General features: G+C 38.3%; 1 protein-coding gene across 1 annotated transcript in view; it reads right to left on the bottom strand.

The window, feature by feature from the left end:
• The window catches only part of LOC124798324 (ADAMTS-like protein 4), a 750423-nt gene that overhangs the window by 26634 nt on the left and 703945 nt on the right, over positions 1-19844 (bottom strand). Inside the window, exons 11-12 of the mRNA XM_047261674.1 lie at positions 15004-15180; positions 276-420 (exon numbers count right to left, since the gene is read on the bottom strand). Of these exons, the coding sequence (XP_047117630.1) occupies positions 276-420; positions 15004-15180 (322 nt within the window). The remainder of the gene's footprint in view (positions 1-275; positions 421-15003; positions 15181-19844) is intronic.

Below are 19844 nucleotides of genomic sequence, written 5' to 3'. Positions count from 1 at the left end.
TCCTATGAGAACCACTTGGTTGATTTCCTCCTCCATCCTCATCCTGTGTGTGTGTGTGTGTGTGTGTGTGTGTGTGTGTGTGTGTGTGTGTGTGTGTGTGTTTTTTGTGATACAGTTTATTTTTACATGGAATTATTAGATAATAGTGAAATCAACTGTGGTACAATAATTACAGAATATATAATATTGCAATCAATGAAAGCTTTTCTTATGCCTGAAACAAAAAGGAGTAATTTTGTACTAATAAATTTTTGAACTGTTAATACATTACATACCAGCTTGTGTCCCACATTCATGTGTATTGCATGTTCTTCGTGCAGGTGGTCGAAGTTCCTCTGGACAGTTATTTGCCAACTTCTGCTTTTCATCAAGGCAATGTACTTCACGACTTTGTTCACCGGTGCCACACGTTCTAGAACACTGAAAATGAGAGAAAGAAATATTATTCACTAGAGTTTCTGTAAGAAACATATAATTAACGGAAGACTTTTAAAGAAGAACTGAAAGTTGTACATCATTGAAAGTAAAGTTTGTGTTATACGCATTACGTGAGGTAGTGCTCAGTGATGTCAAAAATTCTTGCAATGAGATGTATGTCATTTCTACTAAACAAGAATAGACATAACAAACTGATGGTAAGCTAATTTCATTTTTATTTTCATTCTCGTGATTTTGTTCTGTTTAAAACTCTCTTTCTCCATGTAATGTATTGTTCTCCTTCTAGTTATAGCTGTCACATACTTTGCTCCCTTTTTACAGAAATAATCTCCTCCTCCTCCTTATTACTCTCTCCTACTTTGATCTGATTCTACAGTAATAACACCATCTTTGTCATAGGTGACACACTGATTTCTTTCTCAGTTCCTTAGTGTTGCATCTTGCATGCTGTGCTTTATGTGACAAATGACACTGATACATAGCACCAGAAGGGTAACTTTAGAATTTGTAGCCTGATAAGCAGAAAGCTGTAGATATGACTCAGCAGATTTTTTAAAATTATTTTTCTGGAAAACATTACACTAAAGTTCTGCAGTGGATAATACTAGCACCTTATCCTCTTCCTGAGCTTAACATCTCACTCATTATGGAAGGATACTGACTCAACATTTCAGGTATGCTAAATAGGAAGTTGTGATACCAAAATGGAAACCAAATATCATCACCATGGGCCTTTTGACAGCCAGTAGTTTGTGGATTTAATGTGTGCAATGATTGGTGTTTTGGTGGCAGAGTAGCACCAGCACTGGACATTACAAAGTAATATGTGCATAATATATGCAGTGATTTGTGTTGAAAGATGACTAAACAATTACAAATTAAAAATTACTAGCATTATATATTATGTAACAACTTCTTTGCAAGTATGTATGAGCAACACAGTAATGTACACTTGGAACACTGAATCAGATTGCACTTGTTTAAACAGATTTTGAGAGGATTTTTAAACAGTATTTAGCATGGTGGAGGCCTTAATCTGTGTCATTTACATAAATTACTTAAGGCAAATGCCAGGATGGTTCCTGCTATAATGCATTCCTTGTCAAAAGTAGACCTGCAGTAAGTAAATACCTGCTTCTATGATTTCTATTTTTCTGAAACTGTAATACCATGATATGTCCAATATCTTTGCATAAGTGGTCCACAGATATTAACTGCTGTTATTACTACTGTGTCCTTACAATTCTTTTCAAATGAACTGTTTCTACGTAATATTATACAAATATTATGAAAGAATACATAAAATTCAAGTGATAATCAGTTTCACAATAATAGCAAATACACTAGATATTACTGTGGTGGTAAATAGCTGGATTAGCAGTTTTTTGGAGCTTTGAACTGTAGACTACAGAGAGATCTTCACATGTATCATAACTGTAGACTACAGAGAGATCTTCACATGTATCATCAATATACACTGAGATGAGAAAAGTCAGGGGATAGTGATATGCACATTTTCAGATGGTGGTAGTATCATGTACACGAGATATGAAAGGGCAGTGAAATGGCAGAGCTGTCATTTTCACTCAGGTGATTCACATGATAACGTTTCTGACATGATTACAGCCACATGGCAGGAACTGACAGGCTTTGAACACAGAATGGTAGCTGCTGCTAGACACATGAGCAATTCCATTTCAGAAAACATTAGGGTCTTCAATATTCCGAGATATACGGTGTCAAGAATACCTAATTTCTGGCATTACCTCTCAGCATGGACAACACAGGCACTAACAGCCTTCACCTAACAGCTGAGAGCAGCAGTGTTTGCAAGGAGTTGTCAGCTAACAGACAAGCAAAACTGCTTCAAATAACTGCAGATATCAATGTGGGATGTACAATGGACCTATCTGTTAGGACAGTGCACCAAAATTTGGCATTAATGGGCTATAGCAGAAGTTGACTGACACAAGTGGCTTTGCTAACAGAGTGACATCATCAGCAGCGTCTCTCCTGGGCTCGTGACCATATCAGTTGGACCCCTGACTACTGGAAAACTGCAGCCTAGTCAGGTGAGTCCTGATTTTAGTTGGTAATAGCTGATGGTAGGTTTCGAGTGTGGCACAGACCCCATGAAGCCAAGTACCAAGGTTGTCAACAAGGCACTGTGCAAGCTGGTGGTGGCTCCATAATGATGTGGACTGTATTAAAATGGAATAGACTGGATTCTCTGGTCCAACTGAACTGATCATTGACTGGAAATGGTTATGTTCACCTATTTGCACTTCTTATTAACAACAATGTCATGTCACCATGCACTTCGTATTAACAACAATGTCATGTCACCATGCCACAATAGTTTGCGACTTGTTGGAATAACATTCTGGACAATTCGAGTGATTGATTTGGCCAACCACATCACCTGACATGAATCGCATCAAATATTTATGGTACACAATCAAGAGATCAGTTCGTGCATAACATGCATAACACCCTGGCAACAATTTTGCAATCATGAATGGCTAAAGAGGCAGGATGGCTCAAATTTCAGCAGGAGACTTCCAACAACTTGTTGAATCCATGCCACATCGAGATGCTGCACTATGCGGAGCAGAAGGGAGTCTGATATGATTTTGTCACATCAGTGTACAATATACCTTATGACACGAAGTATGCAGTAGTAAAATTTCCACGAATAAATGAATATCCTCTCATGATCTTTACTTGTGAACTTCATGCTATTGCTTTAGCATTGGATCCTGCTTAAGCTGTAATACAACGTATAAAATGGAAGACATCCCTTACACATAAAACAAATGAAGAGAAAAACAGAGTAGCATACCACTTATTCTCAAGTGAATGGGATAAGAGATAACTGATTCAGGAAATGATGCTGGTGATTGGAAATAAAATACCAATAGCAATATTTTTTCTTTTAGAGTTCATTTTCAAGACTGTCACCACCAACTTGAATGCATTTTGCAGCAAACAGAGGCAGATGTTAAGCAGTTAATCATACCTGCATCCACAAAAACACTTAAAACTAGTGCAAGCAAACTGCCCTGGTTTTCAATGTGTCTTTGGTATCATGCAAGACTGATTAGATATGATTCATTAATGTACTGTACCAAAAATTGTGATGAATGCAAAAGAGTTTCCACTAGTTTGAGAGCACAGTCAAACCGTTGCAACATTGCATATTGAGTGAGGGGCCACAAGCAGAGGGGTGAGATACTGTGTCTCTCCCCCCTCGCTGAGTTCACTTAGAGATATGCATGACCTACAGACAGAGACAGCGATAAAAAATTATTTTGTACATCTGAATATGCAATTACTATTTTAGTTGACAGTATTTTTCACTTTTAACTGAATCAAGCTGTCACATTGTCAAACTAGAATCTGTCAAAGAATATTAAACATTTAACTTCAATTACATTCTGTCCTGTTCTGTCATAAGTTTCTGGAAATAAATGGGAACTCTTGTAAATTGAAATGGTTTGTCTCTTATCCATAGCTACGCTACAAATGAAAGAGTGTTTGTGTAAAAAGTGGCAGATCTTGTAAACTGAAATAGTTTGTATCTTATCTGTGGTTTTATCACAAAGAAAATAGTGACACTGTTCTCTGATATGATTGCGTTACAGCTACACACACTGTGAGCAATATAAGATCATAGAAAGATATGGCTTTTTGTGAAGAAGTTTTCTGAAATTGGAAAAAAAAATTACACAAGCACAGACTTTTTCAACAAGAGTCTGTAGCAATTATTCAGCAATGTAAGAATAGCAAGCCTACAATTGGCCAACTACTGCAGCATCTGCTAGCCAATCAGGAGAAATGAATGCTTTACTAGTATTAATTAGTTCACCCAGATTCCTGGGTATGACAGGGAATGCTCTGAGAGGCTATGAAAAGAACATTGGAAACCTCATGGCCTTCTTGATGAGAGGAAGGATGATTTGCCACAACTGAAGTTCTGGCTGAAATGCTGTGATACTTGGTTGGTGCTATCAATACAAAATGAGAACTGGAAACAATGGCTTGCATGTTACACTATGCAGCAAATAAAAATTCCCCATTTTATAGAATTATGGTAGATTCAATGACAGAAATGATTGACCAGGAGCAGTTCCCTCTTTGTGCACATTCTGCTGACACTTAACAGGAGATAGAACAGAAAAAAAAAATTCAAATTTTTATCTCGTTATAAAATTTGCAATTTTTCTGAATAAAATGATGTATATATCACTTACAAAATAACATGGACAGTATTTTATCTTTTTTGAAAAATATAATCCATACCGGTTGAGAATGTTAAAATTTTTAGGTGCATTACTTCAAGAGCTAATAAAATCGATAATTTTTATGTAGAAGGCTGTAGATTGCTGTGTTATAAATGTTAAATTACGTGTTTTTATTGGTAGCACTGTCAAAAACTGTATTGTATCATTTCATAGTATAAACATGCGTTGTATGTTGAAGTGCTAACATTTTTCCGAGGAAAAGTGATGAACAGATTGGTCAATCTCTCAAAAAGTAAAGTATGACACCAAAACGAAGTGTTTTTAAAAACGTGGATTTCATGGTAATAGATTTTCGAATAAAGGGGAACACTGTGTTCAACATGTAGCACGTGAAGTCACAGAAAATTAAATATAGGCAAGCTCATCAATATCTAGAGAAACACCCATTAGTGCTTTGAAGATTAAAATAAAACGCTGTGATACACAGTTTTCTCAAAACGAAAGTGATCTAAATGGTAAGTTAGGTTATATTCTGAGATTTACGCATCCTAACAAGGGTGTTAGGTGAATGTGTGTGTTGTAAAATATGTGGAGGGCCAGTTAGCTTACATGAAGACAGAGAGGTATCAATTAGACTAGCCAGGAAACTTATCATTAATTGTGCCAGTTGTAAATATACTCATTCATTTTGGAATTCTGATAAGTGTAAATACAATTATTTTGAAGTAAATGTTAGGTGGTTTTATGGATTGAGAGCTATTGGCAAAGGACACACTGCAGCAAAAACAATGTTTGCCGTGATGAATGTGCCACGACCACCTTGTAAAATCGACAAGTATGCAGGATTTTTTGGAGCTGCTGTGGGATCTGTTGCATGTGAGTCAATGAAGGGTGCTGCAAACAAAGCTGTTGAAATAAATGATGGTATGAATGACATGCCAGTAACTTTTGATGGCACTTTGCAGAAGTGCAGCTACAGTTCTAAGAATTCTGTTGCTATGGTGACCAGGGTGGAAAGGTAGGTATAAGTGTAAATCAGGGAATGAAGAAGGGCATATCTGAGACAGAAATTATGAAGGAATGAGTGGTGGTGTGGATGCCTCTGCAGCTATTGAAATTTTTAGTCTATCTGTGAACAAAAGGGGCGTATGTTACACTAACTTCTTAGGTGATGGAGACTCAAAAGCATATAGCAGTGTAGTAGCCACTCAGCCTTGTGGTGAGAAGATTATCGCAAAACTGGAATGTGTTAGTCATGTCCAGAAGAGGATGGGCACCAGGCTGAGGAAGTTGAAACGAAGTTTGAGAGACAAGAAACTTTCTGATGGTAAAACCATACGAGGCAGGCTGAAAGACAAAATGATTGAGGAACTACAGCAGTATTATGGGATGGTCATTATAAATAATACTGAGGATTTGTGAAAAATGAAGCAGGCAGTATGGTCTACCTTCTTCCACAGGCTGTCAACTGATGAAAAACCAGTACACCACCTTTGCCCTCCTGGACCTGACTCATGGTGCAATTACTGCAATGCCCAGCACTCAAACAGTTCATACAGTCATAAACATCCATCCCAGCAGCAGTCATGGGTATATCACCTATTTACAGGGACCTGGAAAATCTTGAATTGCTGAAGAAGTGTCTGCATGGTCAGACTCAAAATCCCAATGAGTCGTTCAGTAATCTTATATGGACTCGCTTACCAAAAAATGTTTTTGTTGGAATGAAGACACTAAAGTCAGGGGTCAGTGATGCTGTTATTGCTTTTAATGATGGCATCATTGGTAGGGTGAAAGTGCTATAGCATATGGGAATCAATCCTAGAGCAAACTCCACCAGTGAACTTGAACGGATGGACAAGGTTCGCATTGGTAAAGCAGAATATGCATCACAGTTGGCCACTAAGGAGTCCAGAAAACTTGGAAAAAGATATACAGTATGGTGCAGGGTGCTTCTGAGTGACTAAAAATTAGGCATATATTAAGTGAGTTACAGTCTTCTGAAACTTTGGAAGCCCCTCCTGAAAATTTACATTTTCTGTTGCATTCTTCCCTAAATCTCAGAAAACCACTTCGAGTAGAGTATTCAAATTTTCAGGGAGTAATAACATACATATTCTGAGTCTACTGAACTAAAAGAAGACCATAATGTTATGTATAATTAAAATTATTTAGGATAATGGACAAACAAAGTACACAAAATTTTAATCCTGTTCAGACTTCAAGAAGGATATAATAATTCCGATCCCAAAGAAAGCATGTGTTGACAGATGTGAAAATTACTGACTCCCTTTCAAATTCTGAAGGTGGCAGGGGTAAAATACAGGGAGCGAAAGGCTATTTACAATTTGTACAGAAACCAGATCGCAGTTATAAGAGTTGAGGGACATGAAAGGGAAGCAGTGGTTGGGAAGGGAGTGAGATAGGGTTGTAGCCTCTCCCCAATGTTATTCAATCTGTATATTGAGCAAGCAGTAAAGGAAAAAAAAACAAAAATTCGGAGTAGGTATTAAAATCCATGGCGAAGAAATAAAAACTTTGAGGGTTGCCGATGATATTGTCCAATGATATTGTAATTCTGTCAGAGACAGCAAAGGACTTGGAAGAGCAGTTGAACGGAATGGACAGTGTCTTGAAAGGAGGATATAAGATGAACATCAACAAAAGCAAAATGAGGAGAATGCAATGTAGTCGAATTAAGTCGGGTGATGCTGAGGGAATTAGATTAGGAAATGAGACATTTAAAGTAGTAAAGAAGTTTTGCTATTTGGGGAGCAAAATAACTGATGATGGTCGAAGTAGAGAGGATATAAAATGTAGACTGGCAATGGCAAGGAAAGCATTTCTGAAGAAGAGAAATGTGTTAACATTGAGTATAGATTTAAGTGTAAGGAAATCATTTCTGAAAGTATTTGTATAGAGTGTAGCCATGTATGGAAAAGAAACATGGGCAATAAATAGTTTGGACAAGAAGAGAATAGAAGCTTTCGAAATATGGTGCTACAGAAGAATGCTGAAGAATAGATGGGTAGATCACATAACTAATGAGGAGGTATTGAATATAATTGGGGGGAAGAGGATTTTGTGGCACAACTTGACTAGAAGAAGGGATCGGCTGGTAGGACATGTTCTAGGGCATCAAGGGATCACCAATTTAGTATTGGAGGGCAGCGTGGAGGGTAAAAATCGTAGAGGGAGACCAAGAGATGAATACACTAAGCAGATTCAGAAAGAAAGTAGGTTGCAGTAGGTACTGGGAGATGAAGAAGCTTGCACAGGATAGTGTAGCATGGAAAGCTGCATCAAACCAGTCTCAGGACTGAAGACCACAACAAAAACAATTAAAAAAACGTTGTATTTCCAAAAGCAGTGGCTGAAATGCAATTATTGTGGTTCAGTAGACTCAGAACATACAGTTTAATATCCTGTAAAAGTTTCACGTCAATGGCTACAGTGGTTCCTGAAATACCAAGCCAAGTCACTAAATTTAACATTGTCGGGATAGAATGTTCCAACTCCCCTTATGTTTATCTGTATGACTAATATGTCTGCGTAGATCTAGGGAGTAAAGGAAATCCTTCTCAAGACCAGCCAAAGACCTGTTACATCCACTACAGTAATCATTGTTTGGATTTTGCACTACAGGAAGTTTCAAGAAGCCATGCTCCATTGTGTGATATCTTGGTAACTAAAAAAGCTGTCTCAAATACAATTCTGGAATCCACAAAAAAGAAAAACATAGACACAGATGTTGTTCTGCCATCTGGTGTCAACAAGATGAATCTGGAAGTTCACTGGCTGATACAAGTGTGTGTGGTTCAAAGAGGTATGTAACATAGCAGAGCGAATTTTACCAACAGAAGTATACAATATGTCTGTTTAATAAAAATCCTGATACACTGTGGTTTTGTTGTATGAATGTATTTTTGCTACCATGTATTGATTTTCAACTTACACTAATCATTGTGTAGAGGTGCTGGGAATTGTAACTGACTTACAGAATGAGGTATGTTAATAGAATCTACCAAGATGACAGAACAATGTGGTCATTACATATGCACTGGAGCACATTTATTTGAACGAAATGATAGAGATTTGACATTGGATTTCATCTTACTGTAAGTAATTAGAATGAGCATTTGTTTTTGATGAAAACTAACATATTTCTACATTAATCACTAAAGCTATAACAATGTATGGAAAGTTTTGTTTGAGAATAATGAATTATTTATGAATACAGGAGACGACTCACTGAAAGGCAGAAGTGCTGCATCATCGACAGGTACACAAACAAAAGGTACAGGGTTTTACTTTGCTAGCTTTCAGAATGAAATTCCTTTCTCAAGCTGCTGCTTGAGGGAAAGTGGGGAGCCATCTGTGAGCTAGCTAGGGGTGCAGGTACAGGAGGTAGGAGGCAGACAGTTGGACACATGATTTTACAGACCAGGGTATGAGCTGGCATGACACAACGAGCTGATGAGTATTGGCCAGGGTACTGGAACAGGGGATGAGAAAGCTGGTGGTGGTGGGGAGGATCCAGATGGCACAGGTTGTGCAGCAGCCACTGAAATCTCACATGTTCTGATCTGCTGCACAATGCCCCATTGTGCGGTCTACCTTGTTTTTGGTGACAGTTTAGCAGTGGCCAGAGCACAACATGTGAGAATGTGAGATTTCAATGGTTGCTTCACAACCTGTGCCATCTGGATCCTCCATGCCACCAGCAGGTGTGTGTGTGTGTGTGGGGGGGGGGGGGGGGGGGGGTGGATGTGCATGAGTGGGTCTCAGTACCCCTGCCCAATGCAGGTCACCTACTCGTGCCCTACCATTTCAAGCCCTAGTCTGTGAAATTACGTGTCCAGATGTCTGTCATCCCTAGATAGCCCATAGATGGCCCCCCACTCTCTCACCCCACCCCTCCCTGCACCCCCAACTCACCCCAATACCCCAACCACGGGCCAGGAAAGAGCTGGCAGAGAGACGTGTGTGTGTGTGTGTGTGTGTGTGTGTGTGTGTCTTTCTCATACAGCCTAAGAGAGGAATTTCATTCTGAAAGCTACCAAAGCAAAGCTCTGTACCTTTTGTTTGTGCAACTGTTGACAACGCTGTGCTTCTGCCTTTCGGTGAGTCCTCTCCTTTATTCCTAAATAATTCATTGATCATTAAAGGGATTTACTTTACAACAATAATCATAGGAAATCTTTTTCTTTACAAAAAATTCTTTATTATTTGGTAAATGTGTTATCACAAATGAATTATTTTGTACAGGTTTTTGTTCATTGTGAGAGTTGATGTAATGACAATTATAACAATACCATAAGTATGATCTATTGTCAAGAATCTATATAAGGGCCAGTCTTAGGCCAAAGGGAGTTAGTTGTTGCAGAGTTATTGTAAGGTAACATTTGTGACCCATATGTTAGTTGCCTGAAGTGAAATTTGTTAATAAATTAAAAAATTATTTAACATCGATGCTAAAATTTATTCAGAAAGTATTAAATCTATTCTACGTCATGTACATAACTAACAAAAAGGACATCCGGGACTCTCACTGTGAAAAAGAACGAAAATTTATCGTAAACAACAACTCTAATCAATATCAGTCTTTTTCAAGGTAAATATACAAGAAATAGTACCATGTTCCCTGCTTCAGATATTGCAATAATCTCATTTAATTATTCTTGAGAAAACTGCAATTTATTACTAAAAACTTTGTGTTAATTTTTCTTATATATTTATAGCAGGAACACCACAGCCGTAAAGGTAAAATCTTTGAAATATTTCAGGGAAAACAGTGACTGGGTTCAGAAAACAGTGAGTGAAGTATTAATCCACAGAGCTCAGTTAGAGAAGAATGGCAGTCAGCCCTTTACGGCTGTGTGAAGTGGATTGAAAATTTTGAGACTTTTTTTTTATACAGCAATCACTATTGAAATGTTTGGATTATATGAAAAACTGGCCAGATCTCCACAGAATCCCAATTTTAATGCATACAGAGTGAAACATTCTAAAAGCAGCACTTTCAAAACCTAGGGCTGCAGAATTGTTTGATGTGTTGTTAGAGAAATCCAATGATTACTCTAAAACCTAATTTTGCAAGACCCATATCTCTCACAGCCAAGATAAATACCAGGCAGAATGCAATACACACAAATGTCATCTGTTCATAAAGAATTGTCTCATGAAACAAAATTTAAGGAAGGAGTGTTTGAAACTGTTTAAAGGATCTAAAGTGACTTTCACATCTTGAAAACACACTTGTTATGTTCTCCCAAACAAATCTTTCAGTTAATTTATGTTTGAAAGGGCTGCTTTGGACACACACACACACACAGCAAATTTTAACCTCGCAGGCATCATGTACAGTTCAAAATGCAGTGAAGTATTGTGACTAGTGTACAAACATGTAATGTATCTTCTATTGGAAGACTACTTAATGCTTAGTGTGGCAGGCTTAAAGAACTGTTTCAGGAAGCTATTTGCTTGATCATTGTGATTATTGCAGTATCATAAGAATGCTCTGAGAGGTCATCAGAATCTTGCAATGACTCTTAAACTTCCCTCAGAGCCACAATGGCAAAATAGAGACTCAACCGGCTCCTCTTCATTCGTGTTCATCAAGACATAGCTGTAAAAATTATCTTACAGGCCTAATTTTTAAAAATATCATTTCCACAAATTGATGAAAGAAAAGCCATGTTCAGAAATCATACTTAGGATTTTTGGGGTCTAGAAGCAAACAAAATAAAGGCCTTCTTTTTTTTCAGTCAGAAGCGTTATGCAACGTTTCTAAAATAATAAATACTGTTAATAATAATGACAGATTTATCTATGATTGGTTGTTATTGGGTGGTGCAATAAATAGGAAATGTTTATAAATGGTCTCAGAGAAAAGTAAGGTAATTGCTGTAGTGCCTCGAGAATTTCAGGATAAATTCTAGAGACACTCATATTTCCACCGTCTTGCACATGTGTTACTTTAAAGATGAGTGTGTGAAAGTGCAACTGTGTCTACTGCACCACGATTATGTGTGTGCAGGACTGGCGGTCTTGTCTGTGGAAGTGAAAATATAGTGAGATTGGTTCAGAAGTATCCTGAGTGTAGGGAGTTATTTTAAGAGTACAAAAAGTTCCTCCAAAACAGCATCTTATCTTCGGAGAAGAAGTTGGGCAGAAAATCGCAGCCGGCTATCCTGAAAAGAAGATCGGTGAAATAACTCCTCATAAGCTCAATAATAAAGTGGGTGTGTGAGTCTGGCACACCAGCACCACACTGCTCCATCTAGTCGCCAGAAACCGCCAGATTGCTTCTCTTTGAAGGAAAAACAAACATAGCCCTGACCGCCAAACACCTTCCCACACTACCTATATTCATATTTGTTTTGGTGAAACTTTTATATCTAATTCATGTTAAACAAAATCAGTGAATGGTTTTCCTACCCCCACCCCCCAAATAATCAGTGTACAGAATTACTTGTCCCTCACCAAATATTAGTTGGCACCCTACTGAATCCTTGTTGTCATCGAGTGAGGTGGCGCAGTGGTTAGACGCTGGACTCGCATTCGGGAGGACGACGGTTCAATCCCGCGTCCGGCCATACTGATTTAGGTTTTCCGTGATTTCCCTAAATCGCTCCAGGCAAATGCCGGGATGGTTCCTTTCAAAGTGCACGGCCGACTTCCTTCCCCGTCCTTCCCTAATCCGGTGAGACCGATGACCTCGCTGTCTGGTCTCCTTCCCCGAAACAACCAACCAACCTTGTTGTCAGGCCACATCCTTCAAGTACCATGACAACAGATTCCATAGGTGCTGTAGATACTGTGCTTCATTGAGATGGTTGTCTGCAATAACTAGCCCAATGAGCTGGGTATTGGGGAAGGTACAATACCTGCTAAATATCACCATTGAAAACTGTTGCTGATAGCAATGTTTAAGATTTTCCTCCCATACATATGAGGGTTGTTACTGTTCCTGATTTTCTGCAGCTTGGAAATGGTTAATAATAGTATCTCCACTTACATGCTGCTGTATTGTCAGAATGGTCTATACTGCCCCCACTTTAAATTTATTTGGACAATATTCTTCATAAGCGGAAAAGGCTCTCCACTGCTTGGATAAAAAAAACTACAGGCTGGTTTTTAATTTACAGATCATGAGATTATAACATTGCAGCTATTAGGAGTAACCTATCTAAGACAGTCAGAAAATCTTTGTGTTCTCCCTTATGGCAGGTCTTGTCATGGGGCAAGCCTCATCAGAGAGGTCCACCACATTAGCGTTTTCCCTTTGCCTTCCACTGATGATGATGAAATGATAATGAGGACAACACAACACCCAGTCCCTGAGCGGAGAAAATTTTTTCCGACCCAGCCAGGAATCGAACCCATGCCCCTTGGCATGAGACACTCAGAATTGTTGTACTTATTTTGTTCAGGGTTCTTCTAATGTACATATGACCCTGTTAACATTCAGATGAACTTCAAGTGTGTCATTTTAATATGAGCAGTGGAAAAAGTGCATCAAAATGAAGCTCTACAATATTTTAAGGAATGCAGTGATTTCCAGGTATCCAGCAGCTGCAGTTTAGGTAAAGCATGGGAACTACACTCAATTCTCTTAACTCATGTTGAGAACTATATCCTGGTTTCAGGAAGGGCATTTGGCTACACACTATGATTAAAGTTGCCAGCAGACCCTCTGGAGACACAAACAAGGCTAGAAAAATGATGATGTTGAAAAACATGTAAACACTCATTCTTTGGTCATGGATAAGTACACTTTAAGCTATTTTTTATAGAAGGGTACAGTCTTCTGGCATTTTCCTCTTTTATAGCGTTTTTATAGTTTAGTAAAGTTTTATTGGTCTTAAATTTCCATGAGATATTGTTTTGTTCTTTGATGGAACACAGAAACAGTCTGTTTGGAGTCCAAACAGACAGAAATAAAATCTTAATTCAACACCTGCAGAAGACAAATAGGAAAATTGTTGAAGTATCTTGCAAAGAAAAATGACAACATTTACTCAGCTGCAATCCTAGAAATTTTGTTTGAGAGTTCAAATACTGTAATAACCAATTCCTTGAAAGGAAGTCAATGACACAATCCTAGGTACCTGGAAATCATCATATTTTTGGTTTTTGAAGGTTCTTGTAATGTACACATATCATTATCAATAATCATATGAACATTATGTTGGTCTCTTCAGTTTTAGCAGAAATATTATTCACAGACTAAATACAAACCATCACAAAGGATTACAAAGATTTTATATATATATATATATATATATATAATGGAAGGAAACATTCCACGTGGGAAAAATTATATATAAATACAAAGATGAGGTGACTTACCGAACAAAAACGCTGGCAGGTCGATAGACCACAAACAAACACAAACATACACACAAAATTCAAGCTTTCGCAACAAATTGTTGCCTCATCAGGAAAGAGGGAAGGAGAGGGGAAGACGAAAGGAAGTGGGTTTTAAAGGAGAGGGTAAGGAGTCATTCCAATCCCGGGAGCGGAAAGACTTACCTTAGGGGGAAAAAAGGACAGGTATACACTCGCACACACGCACATATCCATCCACACATACAGACACAAGCAGACATATTTAAAGAGTCTTTAAATATGTCTGCTTGTGTCTGTATGTGTGGATGGATATGTGCGTGTGTGCGAGTGTATACCTGTCCTTTTTTCCCCCTAAGGTAAGTCTTTCCGCTCCCGGGATTGGAATGACTCCTTACCCTCTCCTTTAAAACCCACTTCCTTTCGTCTTCCCCTCTCCTTCCCTCTTTCCTGATGAGGCAACAATTTGTTGCGAAAGCTTGAATTTTGTGTGTATGTTTGTGTTTGTTTGTGGTCTATCGACCTGCCAGCGTTTTTGTTCGGTAAGTCACCTCATCTTTGTATTTATATATATATATATATATATATATATATAAAAAATAGAGGGAAACATTCCACGTGGGAAAAATTATATATAAAAACAAAGATGAGGTGACTTACCGAACGAAAGCGCTGGCAGGTCGATAGACACACAAACAAACACAAACATACACACAAAATTCAAGCTTTCGCAACAAACTGTTGCCTCATCAGGAAAGAGGGAAGGAGAGGGAAAGACGAAAGGAAGTGGGTTTTAAGGGAGAGGGTAAGGAGTCATTCCAATCCCGGGAGCGGAAAGACAGGTAAGTATATATATATAATTTTGCATGAAAAGTTCTGTAGAGAAACAAAGATTTTATAGCACAAGCAAGACACCAGTAATTTCTAACTCTAGTGTTCAAATAATAACATTCTGAAAATTATAAATTACCTGTGACCAGTCAGAGGTGAACCATAACTCAGATGGACAAGTATTGGCTTGACAGTTGCGCTCAGCTGGTGGTTTTAATCCGTGGGGGCAGCTGGAGTCATGAGTTACTCTTTGTTGCCCACGAATAGTCGCAATGCAGATCACAGATCTGGTCTGTCGGCCCAAGCCACATGAACACTATCAACAAAAAGAAATAACAATCACATGTTATTTTAATTTATGATTAAAAAGAATTAACATCCTTCTCCGTCTGACTTTGATTTGATCAGGCTTCAGCAAGTAGCATGTCAATTCACTTTTTTATTTAAAGGAGCCACTTTAAATCTTTCATCAGTAAATGGATCACACCAGGCATTCCCAACTCATGAAAATCAGAAGTGTAACTGGGAATCCGCTCTCTTTTTCTACGTATGAACATGTGTTGATTGCAAGTAACTGTGGTTTCCAAGCTGTTCATAATTAATTGCAACTAAATTTTGCTCATCACGAATTCATAGTTTTAATTTGATCTGGTAGGGGAACACAAATGATGAACAAACTTATTTAATTAATTCTGTAGCACATCTGCTCATAACTTCTGGTGCTGACATACCGAAGAGTGTAAAATACAAAACTAGATGTTTTATACTGTAAGGAAATTTTTGTCAGAATATAAATAATTTTGCAGTAAAAGACCACTCACTGAATAGCAGACGCATTGAGCCATTCACAGGTGCCCAAAAAAAACAAAGAAAACTTTGCAAGCGTTTGGAAGGAATCATTTGACGAGCCAATGAGCTAGCCATCTAGTGATGACTGAACACCTCTACTATTTAGTGAGTGGTCTTCTTTCCCCTAAATTATTTATAACTAAATGTTTTGTCAAGTTATCTCACGTCCATAATACCCTGAATAAAAGTCCAGGGAAAACAATTGTCTGCCTGTCAACAAACAGTATACTGATGACTCCAACAGTAAGTATTGCAGGGTAGAAAACTGTCTGTACAACTGTGTTACAAAGTTTAATACCAAAATATAAAATAGTTACAGATAAATAACCAGCATAACAAAATGTTTAAGGAGGTAAGTAAGGTTTTTCTATGGCAGTACTCTAGATTATGTTAGGTCAGTATGTCATCAGGAATTAAATGCAATGGGCGGAGTTCCCACACAGCCATGAGACCGAGTAATTAGGTATCAACTGGAATATAATAAAATACATTGGTACTTGTATTAGACGCTTGTATGACACCACAGAAAAGTCATGAAGTCAGGATGGACAGAATGAAGCCTAACTTCTTCTTCCTTGTTTACATGTAGATCTACTGTACTTAATTGATTTTCCTGCCTCAAATGGCTTTTATGTAGCTGATTACTTTTTGTAAATTGTGACACTATATCATCCAGTTTGATAATGAGTACATAATTAATTAGAGAGGAAGCTGAATATATTTTGTATTATGTGTAAAAGAGAAAACCTCAAAAATTGTAAATAGCGAAGAGAATCGCAAATTGAGCATGAAAGCCAGTGAAAAGATACTGTGATGAAACTACAGAAGAGGCATGTGCATTTTTAATACAGCTCCTATAAGTGTCCTAAAAAGTGAGGTATTTTGGACCAGTGTTCTGGAAACAGTTCAAATGATGCAACTAGTCATTCTTTTACTATGTCTTTTATTCCAAGAGTACTAGTCCTGCCAGACACACAACCAAGTCTGTGCAGTTTCTAAACTAGGAGGTATGCATTAGCAGACTGAAGCTTTGAATCAAGCCAGGCAGCATGCCTGAGTAGCTCACATAGAACATTGCCTGTGAAAAGCAAGGGTTACAATTTATATTTCGCCCAGCAATCGATTTTAATTTTTCAAGTAGTTCTCTAATGGGTCAAATAAATGTGACCTACACTGCTGCCGTTCTTTGTACATGTTCAGTATCCCAAGTTGGACCTTTTTGCTGTTGATGCCATACTCATCTATGATGGGTTGAAAAAGTGTTTTGCATGCAATCTTGTTTGGGGACTGCATTTTCCCAATAGCATACCAATGAACTGAATTCAGCCCTGTTCCTTAACTATTACTGAGCCTATATAATTATTCCACTTCATATCCCTAAAAACTGCTACATCCAGGTATCTGTACAAGTAAGCTGATAAGTCACTGATATTGTGATTGTATGATACTATGTTTTTACATTTTGTTACATGGCAGCTTTACGTTTCTGAACAGTTTAAGTAAGTTGCTTTTCTGTTAATTACTTTAAAAATGTGATAAAGATTTGAGTAGATATCTGTGCAGCTTCTACAGAAAGTACTTGATTCTGGAGGGCTACCGAGTTTTTTGCAATGAAGTTCTTGAATAAAGAGTTCTCAGTTTACTTGCTGCATAAAATTCATATACAATCCCACACTTTCGATGACTGCCTCCATCATCATCATCATCATCAGGGGCTAAGATTGACTGTGATGAACTGATGAGGCTCCCACTTTTATACCCAAAGGATGCCATCTGGTAGGCTGGATTACCATGACGACAACACAGAAATGGTGCACTCTGGGGTGGTGTCCTCAACATCGATAGATTTTGTTTGCACACTCTATCCAGCATTGCTTGTAGCACTATCCCTCCCTTCAGGCAGTTAAGTGCAAGAGGTCTTCCTCTGTGCTCTTCCTTATTAAGTGCATGCTTCCTTGTGTTAACTAAGAGCATAGTCCATGTCTCTACTGAAGTCGTTTTCACATACTCTGATTTCAACTGCTTCCCCTATCACAGAGTCCCTATAGGTCAACAAGTGAGCAAATACTCTTATCTGTTCAAGCAAAATCTTGAGCTTATTTAACAGACTATGCTGTTCCACCACTGATTTATACAAACACCCATATTTAAGGTGATGGTGATGCTTGATGCTCCAATTGTCAACAGTCTGTATAGACTGTCCCACACTATTTTTGCCACACACTCAAGGAATATTATAAATTCCTGGCAATCTCCGGGTGGCATTATCCTTAACTGATTGCAGCATTTCTTTGATTTTTATGGGTCATCCAAAGACTCATCTGACTGCTTGCCTGTTTAGGACTCCACCAATCTTGCTACACTGCAGGATAGAAGGTCCAGTAGTTGTTGGTCCTCTTGGCATGTTTAAATGACATTGTATCTTGGTTTCCTTGACAGTGCTTATTTAATATCATGGAGAGAATACCCATTCCTTCTGAATGTCATCCTAAGGCTGTTAATTTCAGAGCTGAGGTGATCCTTATCCAAAACAGTCCTCCCACTGTACACTAATATGCTCAGCATAGCTCTCTTTGGAGCTGGGTGGTGAAAGCTATACCCATTATGATACAGGTTTCTGTTTCCTGTACACAGAACAGCCAAGCTGTAAAGATCCACTCGCAAGTATGGCAGAAGTTCCATTCTGTATGGACTGTTGCCATACGCTGCATTGGGATAACCTGAAATACAGGTATTTGGATAAATCAGCAGTGGCAGAGCACAACCTGTAAGATAAGCACAATATTTCACTTGAGAAAGTGTGAATACTTGCTCACACATCAACCTTTTGGGACTCAGTGACCAAGGAAGCAGTTGAAATTAGTCTATGAGAAAAGAACTCCAATAGAGACATCAGATAAGCACATCACAATGCATGAAAGCAGGCACATGATAAAGAAAGAGCACAGAGGAAGAATTCTTGATGTGAGGGATGGTGCTGCAAGCCAAGCTGGAAAGAGAGCCCAAACAAAATCTGTGAAATTCGAGGGTGCCACTACAGTACATGCCACTTCTTTGTTGTTGTCACGATGTAATCCTGCCATTCATAAGCTGTCCTTTGGGAATAAAACTGGGAGCCTTGCTAATTCAAGCCTGACAATGATGATGGAGACAGTCATCATCTGAATTTGATGTGACAGGTAAACCAGTAACTTTTTATTCATTCTATTTAACTGAACATCTGCAAATACGAACACACACACACACACACACACACACACACACACACACACACACACACACACACACACACACACACACACACACACACTTGTGCCCTGACATTGTGCTAGTCAGACACGATGCCAGGACTGCATTTCGGCAGGCAGACTAAGGTGGGGTGGGGGTTATGTTATGTGGGGTGGGTAAAGGGAGAGAGGCATGAGGCAGAAAGAGGGGGTTGAGTGCAGGTAGCCAGCAACTCAGAAGGAGGAAGTATGTATGCTAACTAGGAATGTGGGAGAAAATGATGGCAGGTGCAAGGGTTAGGCATGTGATGCATGGGTACCAAAGGCCCAAGATGAAGGTGACGTGGATTAGGAAGGGGTGAAAGGAACAAGGAAGACAAAGGAAGGTGTGTACTCTAGCTTGACAATGGATTTATCCCAAAAGCTAGCAAATTTTCGTTCTCTTTTGTGTGTGCCTGTCAACAACTCAACACTTCTGCTATTCAGTGTGTGGTCTCCTTTACTTCTAAATTATTTGTATAAATATTAAGTTAAGCAAATTATAAATTCATAGGCACTGGAAGACAATTTTGGTTTGAAGAAAGGAAATCTTGGCTTTCCTCTTATTGCTTTTATTTTCATAGAAGGCAAGTTTAAAGCAGGTTCTGTAGGTGATGTTTGTAAATAATATTCCAATGGTATTTCATTCTGAACTCTTTCATCTATTTCAATCCTTTATATTACTCTAGATATAGAACTGTGAAGGAAAAATTTTAAGGATGTAGAACAAGTCAAACCGTTAATAGAATACAAGTGAATCATACAAAACATAATTTGTATCAACAGTGAAACACTTGGTGTTACGTAGCAGAATTTTTTCAATCCTTGACTCCAGATATTCAGATAATTTGTAGAGAGAGTGGCT

This window comes from Schistocerca piceifrons, chromosome 5, assembly GCF_021461385.2.
Source record: "Schistocerca piceifrons isolate TAMUIC-IGC-003096 chromosome 5, iqSchPice1.1, whole genome shotgun sequence".
In the NCBI taxonomy this organism is placed as follows: Eukaryota; Metazoa; Arthropoda; class Insecta; order Orthoptera; family Acrididae; genus Schistocerca; species Schistocerca piceifrons.
This window is presented reverse-complemented; position numbering and strand designations above follow the sequence as displayed.